This window comes from Piliocolobus tephrosceles, chromosome 10, assembly GCF_002776525.5.
Source record: "Piliocolobus tephrosceles isolate RC106 chromosome 10, ASM277652v3, whole genome shotgun sequence".
Lineage (NCBI taxonomy): Eukaryota > Metazoa > Chordata > Mammalia > Primates > Cercopithecidae > Piliocolobus > Piliocolobus tephrosceles.
Window position 1 is genome coordinate 40,776,973 of NC_045443.1, and position 24,403 is coordinate 40,801,375.

The 24,403-nt window shown below is 40.2% G+C and overlaps 1 protein-coding gene across 4 annotated transcripts in view; it reads left to right on the forward strand.

Annotated features, from left to right (window-relative positions):
* Positions 1-3,683: 3,683 nt before the first annotated feature.
* The window catches only part of TMEM117 (transmembrane protein 117), a 562,924-nt gene continuing 542,204 nt past the window's right edge, over positions 3,684-24,403 (forward strand). For 3 of the 4 annotated variants that reach the window (XM_026454634.1, XM_026454635.1, XM_023182825.1), the window contains exons 1-2: positions 3,684-4,019; positions 12,358-12,662. In XM_026454634.1, the coding sequence (XP_026310419.1) occupies positions 12,598-12,662 (65 nt within the window). In that variant the 5' untranslated portion in view covers positions 3,684-4,019; positions 12,358-12,597. The remainder of the gene's footprint in view (positions 4,020-12,357; positions 12,663-24,403) is intronic. The other variant, XM_026454633.2, reaches the window with a different exon arrangement.

Below are 24,403 nucleotides of genomic sequence, written 5' to 3' on the forward strand. Positions count from 1 at the left end.
ACTTCTATCTATACCGTTTGAAAATCACTGCTGACCAACACTGAAGAAGTGGTTAACTCTGTATGAGTAAGCAATCACCACCTGGCTACTGGGCCAATTGATTTTTGACCTAGAAGAAAGTTTTCATAGAACGGTAATGTTTGATGGGAAAGAAGAATGGCCTTTATTGACTACCTATTACATGGCAGACACTACAGGTGTTTTATAGACATTGGGTCATTTAAAGTCCCTAATAGGTCTATGTGGTAGTGATTGGGATGGAAGGAGACTGAAGAACAGGGAGAACAGTAGCTGAAATCCTGAGTGGGATCTGTCTGTGAACAGATTTCAGTGACCTACTTTGAGCTCCTAAGTCCACATCCAGATCTAACATCTCACCACTTCAGTGGTGAAGAGGGAAGATCTGGGGATTCCTACTGTAATTTTTTAGTAGCAATTTGTATAAGTTTATAGCTAGTAAGCGGTGGAGCCAGAATGTATACCAATATTCATTATCTCAGGTCTCCTAACTAGAAAACCCACATCTCTTTCCTCTTATATGGAGAAGAAGTATTATATAAGATGAGAGGTTAAAACGTGGGCTGACAAGCCACTTTACGTGGCTTCTGATCCTTACTCTACCACTATGCTACTTGTGATATCTTGAATGAATTACTCAATCTCGGTATGCCTGTCTCCTCAAAGGTAAATGTAGAGAGGGATACTCTGTGTTTAGCAGCTATCTCACATGTCTTTAATACATGTAATGAGTTTGGTATACAATAAGCCTTCAATAAGTTGAACTTTTGTCACTAATTGTTATTGTGACCAAGCTGAGAGGCTATTCCTCTGTCCGGTTCTGAAATAGGGCTGAGCTGTAGATCATGGCTGGCTACCAAGACAAAGAGCACAGGCTTCTTGGTCAGTGGTAAAAAGGGAACATTGATGCTGAAAACAAGCCTTGCCCATTTCAGTATTTTGCCTTAAAGTGGTCCTGGAGAACTATATTCTCTAAGCCCTGAGGCTTCTCAACAATAAATAGTAAGCACTGGTAAAGCTTATTCTTAAAATTATTATTATATGAAGAGAGATCTAAAGGTCTAAAGGTAGGCTAACAAGTTCCATGTAAGTGATGCCGGACATTTCGGTTTTGATGAACTGAAGTTCATTTTAGTAGACACCCATGTACTTCAATTGATTATGGAGTGGATTGAGTTCTATTTCTTAAGGAGACAGACGACAAGCTACTGAATGATTTTTATCCCACTATCCCCTGAAATACAATGTTTTTTTTCAGTCTCTTTCTCAATGAAAGGGAAAGTGCCTCCTCTTTTCCTTTATTTTGTTTTGTCTGGAGGTGACAGGGGGTTATAGATTACACACCTTAACTGGGTGCTCTGGCTCACCCTAAAATCCCAGCACTTTGGGAGGCCGAGGCTGAAGGATGGGTTGAGGCCAGGAGTTCACAATCAGGTGGGCAATGTAGACCCTGTCTCTACAGAATTTAAAAAATTAGCTAGGTGTGGTGGTGTGCACCTGTGATCCCAGCTACTTGGGAGGGTGAGTCAGCAGGATTGCTTGAGCCCAGGAGTTTGAAGTTGCAATGAGCTATGATTGCACCACTGTGCGCCAGCCTGGGTGACAGACAGAGCAAGACTCTGTCTCTTAAAAAAAAAAAAAAAAAAAGGCTGGGCACGGTGGCTCACACCTGTAACCTCAGCACTTTGAGAGGATGAGGTGCGCAGATCACCTGAGCTCAGGAGTTTGAGACCAGCCTGGACAATGTGGCAAAACCTTGTCTCTACAAAAAATACAAAAATTAGCCAGGCGTGGTGGTGTGTGCCTGTCGTTCCAGCTACTCTGGAGGCTGAGGTGGGAGGATCACTGGAGCCCAGCAAGTCAAGGCTGCAGTAAGCTATAATTGTGCCACTGCACTGCATTCTGGGGGACACAGTAAGACTACGTCTCAAAGAAAATAGTAATAATAAAAGATGTATATTACAGACCTCAGTATTCTGTGTAATTTGTGAAGTTTTACTATTTTTCAGTTTTAACTGATTGAAGAGTCCTTGCTTTAAATGGAGATCCAAGGAAAATATAGTATATGGAACCCTTGTTAAACAGTTACCCACGTGTAACAGTTTAAAAATTCTTTAAAGAATACTATTAATTACAGTTATAAAAGCACAGTGGAATATAATGACTAATATGTGGAATTAATCCAGTATCTATGAGCCATTACTATAACTTACTATGTTAGGTACTAAGGATACAATGATGAGTAACATTTAGTCTCTGCCCTTGAAGAGTTCATAGCGTAGTGGGGGAAAAAAGAAGTTGCAAAAAAGAACAACAAAAGTGTAATAGTAAAATGTACAAAGTGCTGCATAGGCAACAACTCTTTCTGGCAAAACTTGTTAAAGCATTACAAAAGAGAACCTTACTAGTTAAGAGTTCCGTAAAATGACCACAAATGATTGACTACTATATATAGTGGTGTGGGGATGTGGGGGTTCCATTTCTTAAGGAGACAGAAGACAAGCTGCTGAATGATATTTCGGTTCTGATGAACTGAAGTTCATTTTAGTAGACACCCATGTAGTTCAATTGATTATGGAGTGGATTGAGTTCACTCTGATATATATGAGAGGCATATATATATATAAAACCATATATACATGGTCATTCTTGGAAGCTAGAAAAATGTCAAATTAGTGGGAAGTATCACAGTGCATTCCCAATTATCCCTGTGCAGATAAGCTACCCTGTGGCACTTGGACATGGTTCTCTCCATCCCATCTTAAAGTCTGCTGACACCTCAGTTCTCCCTCTTGCCATCCAACCCATTCCTGAATCAGGCTACCAGTCCAGGAGAGGGCCTACCTCTTCCTTCATAAGTTTGCTAATATGGGCATACAGAAATTATCCTATTTTCCATTTGATTATATACACTGGTGATAACTTCCATTACCAGGAAATATTAGCATGCTGGATAGCAGCTGTTAACACATTTTCAGCAACTGGTAAACTGAGGTAGCAGCTGCTATTAGGTGTGGAAGGAAATGAGGTTACACTCAGGAAGAGAGCAATTGGTCAAATGTAGTCAAAGGGTCTTCCTGCCCTATGCCGCAGCGGTATCATTTAGGTACCATAGAATGACAGCCTTCTGAGAGCCTCAGACTGCAAAAAGTTCAAAAATTGTGCATGAGTATGTGTGCTGAGGTATACGTGTGTATGCATGTGTGTACTTGTGCTTATGTGTGTATACATATGCATGCATGAGTGTGTTTGTGCATCTCTATGTATGTATGAATGTGTGTGTACACATGTGTGTGTGTGAGACTAGGCAGGTTGGAAAGTAAGTAGAAGACTTCTCATACTATTCATGGGCTCTGCCTCTCCCCACCCCCACATCCCCACACCTCTAACAGACAAAAACGGAAATCACGTTTTGTGACCTGAGATTGCTTTCGAAAGTTTGTAGCTCTTCGAGGACATTCCAGTGGGACCCTCACTGGTTCCCTGCAGGATGGTGGATTTTCTGTCAGCCGCCCCCCAACCCCCACCAGGTTCCTGAATCGTCCCCGCCTGCAGCTGCAGCTCTGCAGAGGTGGGCCGGCCCGGACAGGCTCGGCCCGGCCCGTGGCGCACGCGGCCCGCGGGCTGGAGTCAGTCCGTGGTGCGGGCGGGAGGGCGGGGGCTGGGAAAGGCCATGCCTCCAGCTTCAGAGGTTGCACACAGCTGGCATGATCGCGGTCACCCGCGCGGCGCCTGTGCCCTTGCGCTCGCGTGGCCCGACCCGCGGCCGCGGACTTTGCGGCTGGAGCGCGGCGCGGTGAAGCACCGGCGCGGAGGGCGCCCGGCGTAGGCGGCGGCGGGTGTGGGCCGAGCCGGTATTTATAGCTTCGTGACAGCAGCAGCGGCAGCTACGCCGCGGGCCCGTCTCGCCGCGCTTCCCAGCGAGGCCGCCGGCGCGCTGAGGGCTGTGCTTGACCGCGACTCCCGTGTGTAGTCGCCCCGCGCTCCGCGCGACCCTTCGGGTGAGTACGTGGGCCCGGGCGTTAGGCGAGCCTCCCCCGCCGCTCGGTCCAGCCGCAGCGCAGCCCTCCCGGCCCTGCCGCCCGCAGCCCGGCTGCCTCCTCGTCCCTGCCCGCGAGTGCGGAAGCAGCCGCGGAACCCTGGCCCGGCCCCCAAATTCCCTGGCGCCTGTGCTCCTGCCTTCCTGGGGATGGCAGCCAAAGAGGCAGGGTGAAGTGTCAAGGAGGGAGGGGGACGCGCCAGCCCTCTGACTAAGGGCAGTGGAGACTCCTGGGCGAAAGGCTCTTGGTGGGAGCCCTCAAACTCCCGGCTCCAGGGTGCCGAGATACGGTGGGAGAGCAGACCTTGAACTTTCCTTGCTTCAGCGATTCCTAGCCTAGGAACTGAGTAAAAGCCCTATTTTTCTTAATTAAATTAACAGGTTGCAGTTCGTAGGTGTTGTTCTTGGGGAAAAAAACAAAGACTTGGGTGTTTGGGTGTTTGCTAACTTCATCGTGACTAAATAAAATTATTTTTTTATTCCTATTTTTGAAAATGCCACAGGCCCACAAGTGCTTTCTACCGTCTGTGAAACAATGAAGTGTGTGTGTGTGTGGGTGTGTGTGTGAGACAGAGAGAGGGGAGTAAACATCACATGCTTATCGGGAACCAAAAAGGAAAAAAACATGAGGAAAAGTATGCTGAATATAAGGATATGTATTGCCTCCTAATTATAAATGATGTATAGTCTGAAATCCAAGGAAGGACTTCTAGGAAGCTACAGGGTTTTTGTTTTGGCTTCAGAAACGAGGTCTTCCAATTTATTGAATATAAAAGTAGTTGAATCCCTGTAAACCTCATTTTTTTGTTGTAAAGTATTGACATTTGACCATGGATATACTTTTTTTATCCCCCCAGTCTTCGTGGTTTAAAAGTAATTATGGATTTTGACATTTTGTCTCAGGCATTTATCCCTCCTATTCCACCCTCCCTCTCATCCCTGTGATGAGAAACTGGCTCTTGTCAGTTTTATCCATGCTTCTTTAAGCTGTCTTTAAAAAATACACTTTTTACATGAATTCTATTTAATTCATTAAATGTTTTTTTCTTTGGCATTATGTTTGGAATATGGCCATGGCAATTTCTTCTCTTTCCTTTTCTGTCTTTCATGGAGTCCAGCTCTGTCACCCAGGCTGGAGTGCAGTGCGGTGATCTCACCTCACTGCAACCTCGCCGTCCCTGGTCAAGGGATTCTCCTGCCTCAGCCTCCTGAGTAGCTGGAATTACAGGCGTACGCCACCACGCCTGGCTAATATTTGTATTTTTAGTAGAGGTGGGGTTTCACCATGTTGGTCAGCCTGGTCTCGAACTCCTGACCTTGTGATCGGCCCACCTTGGCCTCCCCAAATGTGGTGATTACAGGTGTGAGCCACTGCGCCCCGCTGGCAATTCTTTATTACAAACAAATCACTGAAAAGGAGGTCTAAACATTTTTAAAGGATATAGTAGTGATTATTTTTTAACTTTATAATGTGCTAGGGCTCGTAAATATTTTGCCATTTCAATGGAAAGTTGTCTCTGTTCAGAGGACCAGTAGACCTATTTTGCTTTTGGAGTTGCTGTTTTAAAAACTTGCATTGATTAAGCAATTTCTTTACCCAAGGACTGCAGGATAGGAACAAGGGAAGAAAAATCACTTAAAGGTTGAAACAATGTGAAGAGAAAGTCTAGGAAGTGATTTATAGATGTAAACCTCTAAATTAGCTAAGGTACCACAAATACTGTCCTGGAATCTATCAGAACCACTTATGGTGGTTTTATTGATTGACTTAAAAGGTTGCTGTTTATTTAAAAGCCCCGTGGTCTTTTGTATTAGACTAAAAGTAAGAAGTTCTAACTTTATTTCTGTTATTATTGCTATTTGTGTTTTTTTTTTTTAAACCTGTATTAGGCACTTGCATTATGTAAAATGGTATATATAATCTTTTCTTGCCTTTTTATCTAACAATTGAAGATAATATACTAAGACCTGTCATTACCTCAGGACTGGTCTGTGTGCGTGTGTACATATGTGTGTGTGAGACCAGGTAGGTTGTAAGTATAAGACTTTTCATACTCGTTGTGAGCTCTGCCTTTCCCCACCCCCACATCCGCATACCACCAATAGACAAAAACAGAAATGATGTTGTGCCGCCTGAGATTGCTTTCGAAAGTTTGTAGCTCTTTGAGGACATTCCATATATTTGGTTTTTCACCTTTGTGCCATTTCTCCTTTTGCAGATTTGGATGTGTATTATCCAGACTGTACTCTCTCTGGAATGGAGTCTTCTAGTTTTTTTTTTTTTCCCTCACCCAGGCTGGTCTGTTTTCTGTTATCCATACATCTGTTTATTCATTTATTCATCCATCAGCAAATATGTATTGAAGGCCTACTAGGTGCAAGTCATCACTTAGTACTTCACTTTTACTTCGTTCCCATTGAAATTTTATTCTGTATTTTATACTTCACACAATGGTAACTAAGAGTAATAACTTTGGGGTTATACAGAGGTAGTCGTACCTGTTTCTGTCAGCTAGTAGCTTTATGATCCTGGACAGATCATAACCTCTCTGAATTTCTGTTTCTTCACTGGTAAATTCAAATGGCTGGTATCAGGAATAATTGAGAGAATACATGGAAAGTGCTTTCCAAGAGCTCAACCCCTAAAAGCACTAGAAAGTGTTAATTACAAGTTTGCTGTCTACATCTACTGCAACCCTCTTCATCTCAGGAAATGCATTTTCCATCTCAGGAAATGGTAGTTCCATTCTGGATTTTGCCTAGATCACGTCTACATCCAATGTATTAGTAAATCTTAATAGTTATTTTTGATGTGTCCAGAACCAGAGTTGTTTAAACTGCCTTAATTTCTCTCTGCTTGGTCCAAGTTGCTGCATCTCTTTGGCAACGGCTTCTTCAGTAGCTTCCCTGCTTCTGTTCCTTGCCCTCCTTTCTTATAAAATATTTTCAATCAGGAAACAGGCCCTTCTGACATATAAGTCAGATTGTGTCCCTCCTCTGCTTCCTATCCCACTCAGGGTGAAAGCCCACATAGGAGGGCTTCAAGGCCTGCTAATGATCAGATGCTACCTCCTGTACCTCATCTCTTTCATACTCCCCTGCACCTGCTCCCCATCCAGTCATACTGCCCTCCTTGAAGATCCTTAATTTGCTCTAAACCTGCACCCAACAATAGCCTTTCCAACTTTTGTTCCCTCTATCTGGATCACAATTTTCCCAGATAGCTGCTGACTCCTCTCCCTTCTTTCGTGCCTGTCTTCTGATGTCGCCTTATAATGAAGTCTTCAACTTCCCTCACACCTGACACTCCCTGTTAACTTTTCCTTGCTTTAATTTTCTCTGTGAACTTTCTTGAATACTGTGTTTAATTTTTATCTGTTTAATATCTGTTTCCCTCAAAGAAACTATCAGATGCAAGCAACAGGTCTTTGTCTGTTAGTTACCCTAGCACATAGGCCTGTGTCTGGCAAAAAATAGGCAAGTGGTAAATATTGAACAAATGAATGAATGAATGTTGTTATGGAGTTAACAAATCTGTATATCATCCCTTTTATATACAAGATTGTCTCACTCTTCCGCTCTGAAACCTTTGATAATTCTCTATTTTCAGTAAAATACAGACCAACACTTTTGGATAATCTTTGTTGGATTGGCTCCAAATTATCCTTAACTCTCACAGGATAATGCCAAGCACCCAGTGTTCCAGCCACACACAACTACTGATACATCTCTACATCAGTCCCAGGCAGTTTCTTCTGTGCCTTTGCACAAAATAGAAGTACTGTGAATTTTTTTTTTTATATCAGTTGGCTTTATTATCAGAAACTTTCTAACTAATGTAAAGGGTAAGATTTTAGAATTTGTGTCCTTGTGTGTGGGAGGCATTGCATGGAGTGTTGAAGCCAGGTGGCTTGGGTTTAAATTGTAGCTCTGATATAAATTAATTTTGTTAGTTTTTACAAGGTACTGAACTCTAAGTCTCAGTTTCAATATTTGTGAAATGGGGAAAATAATATTTTCTTCATTGGTTTGCTATGAAATTTAAGAGATGCTGGTAAAGCTCATCAGCATAGTGTCTGGTATATAGTATGTGCTCAATAAATGTTAGCCTTAGAAATATTAATTTAACACCTTGTGCTGAAATGAGAGGGAGTTGAGTGGGGATGCATTAGTATTGTTACTGGCCAGGTCATCAATGTAGTCCTTGGTCTCCACTGCTCCTCTTCACTTTGTTTGCCTTAGCAGAAGTTGAATGGCAGATTGCTCCACCCTCTTCTCATCTCGCCTAAATAATGAGGGAGCTTCTCTTTGTGAGTGTACCACTCAGCTCATCCAATAGATACCTACTGATCACCCAATATGAGCCCAGTATTGTGCTGTGCCCTGGCAGTAAACAGCCACTTCTCTGAGGAGCTTATGATCAAGTGAGGGAGACAAACACATACACAGATAATTTCACTATAATGAGCCAGGAGCTAAGATAAAAGCTCATTCTCATCTGTGGTTATAGAAATGAATTTAAAAATCGAAAGGTTTTGCAGACTATGTGCCCTGTATAACATAGTCCATTTGAACAGCCTCAAGCCTGCATTTAAATTAACAGTAGATACACCAAATGATCTTACTGATTGTAAAGATGTTTTATGTGCACTACAGAGGTAAAAACAGCTTTGGTTCTCTGGATAATGTTGGGGTACCTAAGGAACTAGAAAGTAGGGCTGAGATGACTAGGCAAACATTTGCAGCCTGTGTACGAAGTCATGAAGTGAGGATAAGCAGAGGTTTAATTCAAATTATTATGTAAGAGTTTGAAATTTGGGACCCTCTAGAAGATATCACTTCAACTTCAGAATTATGAGGCAAGAATAAATTTCAGCCAGCTTAAATGATCAATAATAGGGTCCTGTTTTGTTCTGCTAGTTGAAACTGTTAGTGGAAATACAGAATAAGCTGTAACTGTGATGGGAAATATCTTACTGGAAGAAACACTTCCAGCTTTGTGGTATATTAGAAAGATTAAGGGCTAGGTGTAGATCTGGATTCAAACTCTGATGTTTCTACTTGCTATGTAAATTAAACAGGCAGCAACTGCTCTGAGCCTTTGTTTTCTTCCCTGTAATGTGGCAGTGATAGTAGCATTCATGGCATTACTGTGGTAATTAAATAAAATCATGTACTAGTGCAAGATTATTGCTCAATGCTATAGTTCTCTTTCCCTAAATAATATAAATGCTGGAGAGAAACAGCTGTCTCTGAAATTTTTTGAATGTTCTAGTTTAACTTGAGCATGTGGACATCACATAGCCCACGAAGCAAGATTCTCAAGTTAAAAACAAGAAAATAAGTATGTGCTAGCCTCCAAAATGCATGTATTTTAAAAAAGAATCAAGATTGTATGTATTGGAGTTGATCTGGCCATCTGCAGGAAATGGTGATAAGGCCCTGGAGTCAGCCTCAGAGGCTCAGATCACAGCTCTTCTGAGAGGTGACTTTGGACCAGTTACAAAGTCCATGTGAGCCTCAATTTCCTCTCTGTAAAATGAAGTGATAGGAATGACAATAATGCTATTTCAGTAGCATTTCTAACTCCTACTGCCTTAATTGTGTGTGTTCATGATGGGAGGGGGAGGTGGTGGTAGAATTCTTCACTGGCAAAAGCAGTGACAGCAACCTGTAATAACAGCTTCTTAAATAATACTCCTTTCTAGTTCTGATGGGCACATGGGAACGATTTCTTTTTTATAACTCACTGGTGACCAGTGATGAATTTTTCTTGTAGTGGTGGTCTTTGGACACTTCCAAAAGTGTTGTGTGAAGTTGAGTTGAAAACCAACCTATTCTGGCATTCTTACACATTAAATATCATGAAAACGCATAAAAGTTCATTTTTGTTCTTCACTACTTGCTCTGCTGTCTTTGGTGTGAGAGTCACATGTTTAAGTGTCTGCTGCCATAGCAGGTGATGAGCCTCACATTGAAAAATACAAAAACAAAAACAAGACTCTTGAGATAGTCACCATTCCTAGGCGATCCAAGCTACAGCCCCTGGGGATAGATTTCAGAGTGTTCACAGAGATAACAAGGGACTTAAAATTGCTCAGAAGGCTTATGAATCCAAGGCACAGTGACTGTTTGCTTGGCTGAATTCTATTGCCAATCCTTTCCCTGTTTATATTGCTTTTGTAAAATAGTCATGACAAGTCCTCATTAACTAAGATTGTGGATTGAATTGGCATTCATCAGCCCAGAATATTGGATTGGGACTTGGGAGACTTGGAGGCTATCTCAGATCTTCCATTGACTTACTTCAGGCTTGTGGCATGGTCTTTATGATTTCAGTCATGTATAAAGGGAGAGTATTTATCAATGGATACTCCCCCCACCAAGTGTTCAGAGTTTATAAAGGATTCTTTTTGCCAAACACACACGCACACATGCCCACCCACAAATTTTTTTTATGCGTTAGAAGTAGATATTACAGAGTTATTATATTTGTGTCTGGAGGAGAACATGTCTCCAGAAGACATTCAAGGGATGGCATCCCTGGGACTGGGACCTAGGCCTGTACTCTAGGCAAGGAAAGTGCAAGGAGTTGATCTGGCTGTCTGCAGAGAATAGTGATCAGCACCTGGGGTCGGCTTCAGAGGCTCAGATCAGAGCTCTCCTGCTAGGTGACTTTGGGCAAATCAGAAAATCTGTGTCAGCCCCAATTTCCACCCTGTAAAATGAAGTGGCAGGAATGATCATAACAGTATTTCAGGGGGTTGTTATGACAAAAATGACACAATGATACATGCAGACATCCAGCACAGAGCCTGGCATGTAAACTGCTGTAGACTTTGTAAAGGACCCTCTTCTCCCTCTTCCCTTTCTGAATTCTAAACAAATTGGGAGAGAAGAAAAATGAATTGGCAGATGGCAGTCAAATTTTTGTGTGTATTATTTTTGATAGCTAAGATTTAATCAGTGTTGTTGCTGAAAAACAGACACAGTTTAGTCTGAGAGCCAAATGGGCTCACGAACGCCAAACCCCAGAACTACATAGACATAATCATCCACTTATAAGCCCTGGTGGACCCAGACAGATCTCTTCATGTGGAAGTTACAGCTTGTGTTCTTTATGGGCAGGCTAGTTTCCAAAGAGGGAAGAGGGAGGAACTGAGCAAGACTTTGGAGGTGGGCCTGAACATTTTCATTTTAAGATAGCTATGTACTTCCAGTGCACATATTCAGGTTAGGACCCACTACTGTAGGCATATTACATATTTTGCAGTGCCCTGTGCCTTTGGATGTGCCGTAGCCACTGCCTAGAGTGGCTTGCCTTCTATCCGTCCCTTCTTCACTAGTAAAAAAAATTATGCTAATCCTCCAACCTTAAACGTGGGGATATCTTCTGTGAAATCTTCCTCTTCTCATTCACCCAGTGCAAAGGATTGCCCAGTCCTTTCTGTGGGCCACTACTCTGCTGTAGACGTAGCTATTTCACAGAACTTACTCTCTGTTGAAATTATTTGATAACTAGACTATGGACATTTTAATAAAAGTTTATTCATGTATATACATTTGTCAGTGTTTAGAAGAAGATCTGAAAGTAATTACACCAAATTCTTAAGCAGTCATAACTCTGAGGAGAGGGATTTGGACAAAGGAGAGAATATTGTTTAACTTTCGTTAATATATGCTCATTTTACCTCTATATTGTTTTGATTTTGTAATAATCAAAAACAGGAGGCCAAGTATGGTGGCTCACACCTGTAGTCCCAGCGCTTTGGGAACTTTAGGTGGGCAGATCATTTGAGCCCAGAAGTTCACGACCAACATGGCGAAACCCTGTCTCTACAGAAAATACAAAAGTTAACCAGGTGTGGTGGCACATGCGTGTGGTCACAGCTACTGGAGAGGCTGAGGTGGGAGGATCACTTGAGCCCAGGAGATGGAGGCTGCAATGAGCTGTGGTTGTGCCACCTCTGCGTTTCCCCCTGGGAGGACCTCTACATGTCATCTTGGTCACCATCCCAATTTTGGACAGTGTTCTGCCCTCTCACATCCCCTTGTTTCTCCTTACTTTTCCGTTGTTTTTCTTTCCCAAGTCTCCAAATGATCAGAGGTATGATTAGATGTTAGGGAAGGGGCAATATTTGCTTTCCTCATTCTCGGACTTGTCTTGGAGCCATAAGTAGGAACAGATATCATCTTTTCCAAATACCTTTTTATGAAACTGTTATAAACCTGAACTGATAAAAAGAAGGAAGAGACTACTTGTTTTCCTGCTCTAACCCTATATATCTTTTCTTACACAGGTAAAGTACGAACTGGGAGTTTTGAAGAATGGGTAAAGACTTTCGTTATTATTTCCAGCATCCCTGGTCTCGCATGATTGTGGCTTACTTGGTGATCTTCTTTAACTTCTTAATATTTGCGGAGGACCCAGTTTCTCATAGCCAAACAGAAGCCAATGTTATTGTTGTTGGAAACTGTTTTTCATTTGTTACAAATAAATACCCTAGAGGAGTTGGCTGGAGGATTTTGAAGGTGCTTCTATGGCTACTTGCCATTCTCACAGGACTAATAGCTGGCAAATTTCTGTTCCATCAGCGTTTGTTTGGTAAGTACCATGACCCATGAAATGTAATATTGCTCATTATTTAATTTATGTTTTCCAAGATACAACTTTACTGTTTCTAAATGCCAATGTAGGAGACATTTTAGTTTGTCCTCCTGCCTTAAAGTTGTTATGCGTGGTTGTAACTGGGTTCTTCAACTACTCTCGGTTAGTGGTTTACTTTTCAACTACTCTCTGTTAATGGTTTACTTTTCCTACTGTCTAAGGAAAATTAGCACGAGGTAAAATTAGTACCAAAATTCATTTCAAAAAAATAGCATTCGGGGAGGTGTGGTGGCTCACGCTGGTAATCCCACCAATTTGGGTGGCCGAGGTGGGCGGATCACTTGAGGTCAGAAGTTCGAGATCAGCCTGGGCAACATGGTGAAACCTCATCTCTACTAAAAATACAAAAATTAGCCCGGTGTGGCGGCGCATGTTTGTAATCCAAGCTACTTGAGAGGCTGAGGTAGGAGGATCGCTTGAACGTGGGAGGCAGAGGTTGCAGTGAGCCAAAATTGTACCACTGCGCTACAGCCTGGGTGACAGAGCGAGACTCCGTCTCAAAAAAAGAAAAAAAAAAATTAGGAATAAAATGAATATATAATCTTTGTTTTGAAAACTTGTTTAAAACTTTTAAATTTTTTAAAATTATACTTTTAAGTTCTAGGGTACAGGTGCACAACGTGCAAATTTGTTATATAGGTATACATGTGCCATGTGGGTTTGCTGCACCCATTAACTCAACATTTACATTAGGTATTTCTCCTAATGCTGTCCATCCCCCTGCCCCCAACCCCATGACAGGCCCTGGGGTGTGATGTTCCCCGCCACATGTCCGAGTGTTCTCATTGTTTAGTTCCCACCTATGAGTGAGAACATGCTGTGTTTGGTTTTCTGTCCTTGTGGTAGTTTGCTCAGAATGATCGTTTCCAGCTGCATCCATGTCCCTGTGAAGGACATGAACTCATCCTTTTTTATGACTGCATAGTGTTCCATGGTGATATATACGTAATCTTTTAGAGAAGATATGAACAAGAAAATAGCTTTTCCTCCCGTAAATAGTACCTAAGTGTGGCAGAGAGTTTATAAATCATAAAGAAAATGACTCCATATCACACCACATTTTTGTTAAATATATTTTACACATATTGTTCATTCAGGGAGTTGGAACTGTAAACTTTTACTCTTTCTTTTTTTTTTTTTGAACATTGGCTTTAGGATGTTTATTTTGGAACCTATGCAACCAAAGAATAGTATATTAGTAAGGAATCTCTTGATAATGACAGAAGAAAAGACTAAATTGTTTAAGTTAAAAAGGTAACTTACTATAAGGGTGTTAGGATATTTCAGAGACCAAAAATAGAATGAAGTGACAGGGACATTGGGATAAATGAAACCAAGGGCTTGAAATCTGTTAGGATGCTATTTGTCTCACTTTCTGTGTATTATCTGCTTTATTCTCCTTTTACACTGAAGGTGAATTTTTATTACCTAGAGAGACTGGGTTGACTTTCCTGGTCTCAAGTTTAAACTCTCAGTGAAGAGAGTGAAGTTGTCTCAGGGTGTGGTTCCCACCTCTGACTAACCGATTTTTGCCTAGAGGTAGGTGATATTTATTCAATAAATGTTCATCGCTTATAACATGCCAGACACAATTCTAGAGAGTGAATCAAGCCGGTAAGGTCTTTGCCCTCATAAAAACTTAGTTCCTACAGGAGAGAGAAAGACTAAACAAATAAATGTATACTCTGTATGCAATGGGGGAAAAGAAAGTGGTTTTGAATGCTGTAGTTGGGTCAATTAGGAAGAGAATTTAATGACAGAGCTTTGGACTTAGCAGTGATAAGATAAATAGGTGACTTACTGAAGGTATTTTTGGTCTAGAGGTTGGATTAGAAACCATGGCAATGTTTTAAGGAATAAATAAATATCTATACACACACATACACATAGTATTATATATATATATATTTCTCTATTCCTTAAACTATTGCCATCTGTTTCTCTTATATAAATATATAAAATGCACATATTTTATATTTATTGTCTGTGTGCTTATATATATAAAATGCACACATATGTATAGATGCACATAGTTTCTAGACATTTGGTGAGAAACTAGAAGAAAGAAATGGAGAAGTGCTAAAAATGGAAGAAGGGCCAAGGGAACATTTTGTTGGTGGTGGGGCAGATAGTTTTATTTGGGGGATAAGATTAATTGATCTGCTCATATTCGTGAGAGAAGGAGCTAAAGTGGAGGTAAAAAGATATAGAAGAAAGACAGCATCTCTGAAGGTTTCTGTGGTCTCAGACTTAAGACACAGGTAGAAATGGTGGCTTGGAGAGGAAAAGAGGAGAGACCCTGGTTTCTCAAATATAGACGTGAGTGAGATAAAGATGGGCACTCCATTAGGTATATTTGAGGTATAGGAACAGGAAGGTGAATATTCTTCTGTCTGTTAAACCTGATAACCTGATATCTCTTTAATCTGATAACCTCTGTTTTACTATGAAAAAGAAGATCTGACGATAAAGATGGAGGGGCTTGATGATGCAGGCGGTTTAAGGAAGTGGTAAGGTTTGGAACAGTGGGCCTAAGGAGTTGGGAAGTGTACTGACTCAGAACAAATGATTATCATGAGGGTTGTTAGCCACTATAAATTTGAATGATACCAGTCTGGATTGTTGAGCAGTGTTCTTTTTGAGAGTTCAGTCATCCAGAAGAGAATTTGAGCATGATTCATCTGGGTGGAGACTGATCAGGCTTGCTGTATTGGAAACAAAGGATGGAAAATAAATGGAGAGTTACAGGAAAAGCATTATTCATTTGACTGATAGGGGATTGTGGTTGGACGTGGAAAACAGGTGAGGGAGATGATGGTCTGGTACTGGGGGAACCCGCCCCCAATATTTTAAAGTAGGTTCTTTCTGTTTTCCATAAGTGTTGGCCTGCTGAGAAATAAAGAGAGACAGTATAAAGAGAGGAATTTTACAGTTGGGTGTGACATCACATATTGGTAGGACTGTGATGCCCACCTGATTCTCAGACCAGCAAGTTTTTATTAAGGATTTCAAAAGGGGAGGGGGTGTAAGAACAGAGAGTAGGTACAAAGATCACGTGCTTCAAAGAATGAAAAGCAGAACCACTGATAAGGGCCTAACAAAGATCACATGGCAAAGGGCAAAAGCAGAACCACTGATAAAGGTCCAACAAAGGTCACAGGGCAAAGGGCAAAAACAGAACCACTGATAAAGGTCTATGTTCAGCAGTGCGTTGTCTTGATAAACATCTTAACAGAAAACAGGGTTCAAGAGCAGAGAACCGGTCTGACCACAAATTTACCAGGGTTGAGTTTTCCCAACCCTAGTAAGCCTGAGGGTTCTGCCGGAGACCAGGGCTTATCTCAGTCCTTATTTCAACTGCACAAGACAGACATTTCCAGAACATCCATCTATAGACCTCCCCCTGGGAATGCATTATTTCCCCAGGGTATTAATATTAATATTTCTTGCTAGGAAAATAATTGAGCGATATGTTTCCTACTTGCACATCCATTTATAGGCTCTCTACAAGAAGAAAATATGGCTCTTTTTGCCAACCCTGCAGGCAGTCAGACCTTATGGTTGTCTTCCCTTGTTCCATAAAAATCGCTATTATTCTGTTCTTTTTCAAGGTGCACTGATTTCATATTGTTCAAACACACATGTTTTACAATCAATTTGTGCAGTTAACACAATTATCACAGTGGTCCTGAGGTGACGTACATCCTCAGCTTACGAAGATAACAGGATTAAGAGATTAAAGACAGGCATAAGAAATTATAAAAGTATTATTTGAGAAATGATAAATGTCCATATTAAGATGAAATCCTCACAATTTATGTTCCTCTGCCGTGGCTCCAGCCGGTTCCTCTGTTCAGGGTCCCTGACTTCCCGTAACAGTCTGGGAGGAGTGGGCAGGTGCCTGAAGATTTGGATGAGGCTCAACAGGTGAGATGGGAGTAAGAAAAAGGAAAAGATTGGTGGGTGTGGTCACATGACATGTTGTAACAGAAGTAAACCATTCTTCAGTAGTGATTCCCAAGTAGGGTGTGGTCTTTAGAGAGTGAGTCCTAAAGTAGAGTAGAGAGATGGGTCATTGACACAGAGAATATTTAGGAACTCAATGTTAGTTGGATCATCTACCAAACATTAAACAGGCATCATGTCCTGCATAGTAATTATATGGATACAAGAGGATAAGGGTGGATAGTGAATGGGAGTGGGTCATTTTCCAAAAATGGATAGAGAGTGCTGGGGAGACAAAACAATAGATACCTGTTATAAGCAATGGCTGGATGTGTTTGGATCCCATTCGAAAAAATTTTCTCAGCGGAGGAAGCTAAGGCAAATTTAGACCAAAATATCCAGTTTGGAGAAAAGTCATCTGCCTATATGGAAGATTGATTGAGAATCACACCATTAAGCTAATGGTGTGAATTATAAACAGGACATTTGGTTTTGTAATCACTACATTTTGTTAAATTATTCTGTTGCAAACTTTTATCTCTTATACTAAAATCACATTTCAGTTATGGCTTACATTTTACTGGTGATATAAGTAATCAGCCCTGAAAAAGGACTTTCGGTTTCAAGTGGTTTATTGAGTACAAATTATTTTAAAATAATGGAAGTGAGTTCTATTTTTTTTTTTTTTTACTTACAGTAGGAAAGATTATATGATATACTCAGCTTGATTTCTTCTATTTGGCAATTTCCTTCTCCTTTTTCTCTTACTAAAAAACCTATGAAATTTTATGGAATATTAGAGAAGGAATCATAACCTTCTGTAAATGGTGAGGACTCTTGATTTAATTTCCTGATGAACTCCAAACTTGTCCCCTCTCATTCTCTGATCAAATTTCCTAATAAACTTTGAACTTGTCTTCTTCTGTCTCTGCTCATGACAATTGATTCTTCCTTACTTCATGAACTATTAATCATTTCCTCCAAATAGTTATCTGCTCCTCTTGTTCATTATGGATTTTGCTAGTGGAATTATTTTTTCCATATTGCTAAATGGCTTCTGTCACTGTTCTGTGGTAAGTAGGTCTTTGCAAACCTATCCCCAAAGACTGAGGAAGCTGAGAGCCTGAAGAAAGAGGCTGACATATCCATTTTCACAGGAAACAACATTTAATAGGGACTTATTAACAGAAGCCATATCTCGGTACCTGTGAGGTGATGTATCCTTGCTCTGTTATTCTCCAGACCCAGGGCTTATACACCACAGAGAATTTGCTTAAGGGAAGAATTCATGGTAAGTAAAAATCTTAGAGGCCTTCCCAGAACTAGGGTTGATCAGAAGTCAACATGATGGATTAGCATTTAAGATGGAGTTACTTTGACCTGCAGAACCACCAACAGAATAAAATCTAAACTCCTTTGATTGATACTCGAAGCTATTTATGATCTACTCCTTCCTCACTCCAAACCTGATTTTTCTTTCTTTCTTTTTTTTTTTTTTTGAGACGGAGTCTTGCTCTGTCACCCAGGCTGGAGTGCAGTGGCCGGATCTCAGCTCACTGCAAGCTCCGCCTCCCAGGTTTACGCCATTCTCCTGCCTCAGCCTCCTGAGTAGCTGGGACTACAGGCGCCTGCCACCTCGCCCGGCTAGTTTTTTGTAGTTTTTAGTAGAGACGGGGTTTCACCGTGTTAGCCAGGATGGTCTCTATCTCCTGACCTCGTGATCCGCCCATCTTGGCCTCCCAAAGTGCTGGGATTACAGGCTTGAGCCACCGTGCCCGGCCTCAAACCTGATTTTTCACATTCCGCATATTGCAGGGAAATATTTACTGGTTCTCAAACCTGCCATGTTATCTTATGTCCCAGTGTTTTTTGCCTATGTGCTCTCCCATGCCCATTATGCTCCTCTTTGCTTTGTCACTTTGGCTAGTTTTCCATTTTCCTTCAAATATCAGTTCAAGCATTATCTCCTCTGTGGCACTTTCTCTGACTCCCTCCTGTAAGACTTCAGTTGTCTTCTCTTCAGCTCCCACTTGTGACTACTTGTACCAAAGAGTCACAGCCGTGCAATGATATGGAAAAGAATTAAAAATTTAATGCAAACATAGATGTTCTTGTTGGCTTGGTATATGATAAATGTTTCTGCCCTGGTTCTCAAATAATTAGCATTTATTCATAGTTCATTTTTAAAAGGACATATTTAACAATTTGTGCATGCAAGCTTCTGATAGGTGGTGATGATGATGAGGATGATGTTGTGTGTATGTTGGAAGTGGTGGGATTGCTAATGACAAGCACAGAAATTTTTGTTACAGAAATATTAGAATGGCTTACAAAAATGATCAGAATCATGTCTTGAGATCAACTCAACAGCTTCTTTTTTATATAATTCTCTAATAAAATGCCAAATACAAATATTATATAGAATGCCACTATCCCTTTCATTTAGTCAACTTGTAAGTCTTCCTTCATTTATTTTGTTATAGGAAGGCTCTTCTTAGTAGATTCCAGAAGAACAGTAAGTATTCCCAATTTAAGGGATGTGTGAGAAAGAGCAAATTATTCTGTGAGCACATGATTTAATATACTTCATTGGTTATAAATTTAATTTTTCTGTGAGACATAAATATTAGGTTTTTGAGACTCTTTAGGTAGTAACATAATTCAGGAGCAATTCTGAAATCAGAATTGATAAGTTTAGAATTTTTTTTAGTTTAAAACAGAATCTTCAGGTATTATATGAGGGTTTATAAAAGTTAGGTTCCATTGGAATATCAGTTTATACTCTTCCAGTACCTCTCTCTTTCATTTGCTTGGATGATTCTAGTTTTTTTTTTAATGTGTTTTAATAATGCATCCTAGCTTTTTGGGGGATTATACTTTAGAGATATCCATGAATAGAGACATCCAAAATTATTATGCTGACAATTAGGACCTATCTACAAGGAGAATTTAATTTCTTGAGCTTATTCAAGAAATAATTTTTTTTCCAGAAAGGAATTTAAATTATTTACAACATGTATGCATAATACAGTAGAAGTAGAAAATCAGGACCACAGAAAAGGCAGAATCAAATTTGTTTTGATTTCATGAATTTCAAAACCTTGCTTGGTTTTGAGCTTTCTCAGAGCTGGGCACAAGAGGAAACTACATCACTGTGGTTATCAGCAGTGATGAAAATTGTAAGCTCCACAGAGGTATTTTTCTTTGCACCAAGTTGTAGAACTTCCTTGTCATAAATTTTGGTAAAGCTTTTCTTTTGTCTTGTGCTTGGAGATGCTGAATGGTGAAGTGGCAAATGCAGAAATGGATTTCATATTTTTGTGTCTTAAAGCAAACGTTCATCAAAGTGTAGAGTATAACATTTAATCAGCTGGGCACGGTGGCTCACGCCTGTAATCCCAGCACTTTGGGAGGCCGAGATGGGTGGATCATGAGGTCAAGAGATTGAGACCATTCTGGCCAACATGGTGAAACTCTGTCTCTACTAAGAATACAAAAATTAGCTGGGCATGGTGGCGCACACCTGTAGTCCCAGCTACTTGGGAGGCTGAGGCAGGAGAATCGCTTGAACCCAGGAGGCAGAGGTTGCAGTGAGCCGAGATTGTGCCATTGCACTCCAGCCTGGCACGGAGGAAGATTCCATCTCAAAAACAAACAAACAAAAAAATTTAATCGTGAAAGCAAGTCTGTGATGCTTTATTTCATGAAAACATTTCTATGCAGGGCAAAGTGATAAGGGTTCAAGTTACTTTGATTGAAGAGCTTTATCTGAGGATGGATTTTAGAACATCAAGACTGTAATAATGTATTTCTCAGACAAATTGCTTTCCTGTTGTCTTCTCTTTTTTCCTTTTGTTTTCCAACATGTGCAGAGATCCTCTATTAGTTGCCATTTTCTTTTTAACATTACCCTTTTAACACATTGTCAGATGACCTCCACCTTAAGGAGCTATCAGTCTGTCAACAAGAATGATGTTCTTTGTATTCATTGAAGGTGTTACTTAGCTGGAACTGGAGTGGTTGGAAGGCAGGCCACTTCAGAATGAGGTGGTAGGTGTAGCATCTGAAAACGATTCGAAGCCTGTTAATACTGTATAGTTCCTTTTCCAAACATGTATTTGCTTATATAGTTACTTGTAAAATTGTTTCATTAATATATGATTTCACAGCTATACCTGAAACTGGTGAGTGAGATGTTATGTTGATCTTGCTTACCTTTTAATCTTCAGTGCCTGAAACAATGCCTGGCACAGTAGTATTCAATACATTTGATTAAGTAAATTAATGTTTCTTCATCCTTTACATGTTGTCTTTGCCAGTGTTACCTTTTTTTTTTTTTTTTAAAGTGTCTTACTCTGTTGCCAGGCTGGAGTCCAGTGGCGCAATCTTGGCTCACTGCAACCTCTGCTTCCCAGGTTCAAGCTGTTCTGCCTCAGCCTCCCTAGTAGCTGGGATTACAGGCGCCTGCTACCATGCCCAGCTAGTTTTTGTATTTATAGTAGAGATGGGGTATCACCATACTGGCCAGGATGGTTTCAATCTACTGACCTCATGATCTGCCCATCTTGGCCTCCCAAAGTGCTGGGATTACAGGCGTGAGCCACCACACCCGGCCCAGTATTGCCTTTTTATTGTAAGATATAGAAAGGTACTTATTTGTTCATACATAAAATATAAGACATGGTCTCTGATTTCAAGGAATTTAAAATCTGGTTAAAAAGACAACATACATATGCATGAAAAATCAAATACTTTGATGATACAAGAAAATGTGTGTTGAGTATCAAATAAATAGTATGGATTGTGAGTGCTGTGGGAATTTAGGAGAGAGGATCATAGTGGGCCAGGACAGGGAAAGAAAGCTTTGTTGCCTATGTGGGACCTAAATTGAGTCTCAAGTGTGAGTGGGATTAAAATAGTCAGATATGATGAAAGGTATTCATTACCGATTTCAGATCCTGGGTAGATAGTGTGAGTGAAGATGGAGACAACTCAGCTGTTTTTTGGAGTTGGGGGAAAAGCTGAAGAATTCGTGCTCATTTTGACTGAGAACAATTTATGTTAGGAAAGAGGTGTTGCAGTGAAAAGGTAGGTTGGACCAAAATTCTTTGGTCTTTAAATGCCAGTCTTCTGTCTTTAGAATTTATCGCTTCCATTACGGTCTTTAAGTCAAGGAAAATATTTGAACAATGTGTGAGATTGTGACAAGATTAATCTTGAAGCAGAATTTAAGGGGAATTGGAAAAGGAGAGATTCAGGGAGTAAAAAGGAAGTAAGAAGGTCTTTTGGGGGCTGCCTGCAATAATTCTGGCTTAAGTTTGTTCAGACCAGTCTAAAATAAGGGGTGGATAAGGGGTGGAGCAAAGGCAAGCAGATGGGGGTATGTGAGGCCATGTGAAACTTCCACAACTGATGGGATATGAGTAAGCAAGAGTGAGAATGAAATGAAAGGTAACTAGTAAGATTAGGCTGGGAGACTGGAGGAGTAATTATCCTACTGGAAAAAAAAAAAGTCCATAGGAGAATCCGGTTAGAGAAGATGATAATGAGTTAAGGAAGTGATGGCTGTAGGTCATGAGCACATAAGTGATGGCCCATTTACCTTGAACAGTTCACAGAACAGCAAAGGTGTGTGTTATTAAGATTAGTGCAGGCAGACTGTTTATTTATTTATTTATTTATTTATTTATTTATTTATTTATTTATTTTTTCTGAACCTCACTCTGTCACCAGGCTGGAGTGCAGTGGCGTGATCTCAGCTCACTGTAACCTCCACCTCTCGGGTTCAAGTGATTCTCCTGCCTCAGCCTCCTGAGTAGCTAGGATTACAAGCGTGTGCCACCACACCTGGCTAATTTTTGTATTTTTAGTAGAGATGGGATTTCACTATGTTGGCCAGGCTGGTCTCCAACTCCTGACCTCAGGTGATCCACCCGCCTCGGCGTCCCAAAGTGCTGGGATTACAGGTGTGAGCCACTGCTCTGGGCCCAGGCCTACCACTTCTTATCCAAAACCCTGAGGCCAGATGTGTTTCAGAATTTAGAGCATTTGCCTTTATTTAAGGTCACCCTGCTAAATACCCCATCATCAGACATACTAATATTTCTGTATATATGTATACATATTTACATTAAATTGGATAAGTAAAGACCATAGACAGACTCAAGTAAGTTCAAGTTAGGTTTTGCTACTAAATGGATTCAGGTTTGGTCAGGTTTTGCGAATAAATCAGTTACAAAAATCAGAGTCTTTTGGATCTCAGGATTGTGGAAACTGAATTATGGACCTGTACTTGACTATGATAAGCATTTCTTTTTTTCTTTTTTTTTTTTTTTGAGATGGAGTTTCACTCTTGTTGCCGAGGCTGGAGTGCAATGGCGTGATCTTGGTTCACTGCAACCTCCGCCTACCAGGTTCAAGTGATTCTTCTACCTCAGCCTCCTGATAAGCCTCCCTGATATATGAAATATATACATCTTTGCTTACCCCAAGATAACCAGCTGCATAAAAATCATGATTTTTTAAAATGCTGTAGTTAAAAAAATAGAATAATTTCATAACTAAATGGCTACAATAGATGAATACTTGCTGAAGATGTACTTTTCTTGTGTTTATATTATGCAAATCATTAAGGGGTTTGCTATTTTCTATGTACCTATGTCTGCTTTAGTTTGAAACAGGAAGTTTGGGGACCAAAGCATTCTCAATATATCCAGAGATTTGAGAAGACAAATTCTAGTTTGTGTATTTCATTTTACTGTAACAAAAAGGATGTCTCCCATACAATACCAAGTAACTCAACAATATTTTGTCATAATGAATTTAATAAAGTGAAATGCCTATTTGTCTTCTATTTTCTTAGCTTTAAGCTTAGTTTGAATTTTTTTTGGTATGTTGAACTGCACATATGATTTTATCATTTCAAAATAGAAAAGATTCAAAGATTCTGAAAAGCATGGTCAAGGTAATCATGGTGATACAGGAATATCAAAACATGAATAATTAGATATTTAGGAATAAAAAACTATTATTTTAATAAAATGATATGGGTATGGTTTGACTTCCTTTGTGTTAATTTGAGATCTGAATAACTGAATAGTGTAAATAACCAACAAGTTATCATGGTTGTTGAGAGTATATTAAAACTGTATTTATGACTACTCAGGGCAAATATCAACAACTGATTATTTTAAGAATTGTATTATTAGAGCGCTAAGGACTTTTTTGGGGAAATTATCTGAACAGACACTGTCTATATAGCCAAATGCCATTTAGAATATCTATAGTTTTAAGCCTTGCCCCCTCAAAATGTTATATTTGATACTCATGACAAATATTTAATGTTGTATCACCATCTTCATTCTCAACCAGTCTGCACTGAGTGCTGGAATAATACTTCTTCTAGGTGCTTGAATTGTCAACACCCAGACCTTTTTCACAGAGTAAGTAATTTTAGAGCCCAAAGTGACCAACAGAATTTAAGTTAGAGAAAAATGTTATTTCAAAGTTTGGAGTGACCTTCTGGCGTAAGGAATTTAAAAAAGCAGTTCCTCATGTCTATCACTATGAAACAGTCCCTCATACCCCATCACAATCCTCCTCCTCCCTCTCCAAACCCCTCCTGTCAACTATAAATTAGTTTGCAATGTCTAGAATTTTATATAAATGAAAACATAACAGCATATACTCTTTTTTTGTCTGGCTTTCTTTCATTCAGCATAATTTTGAAATTC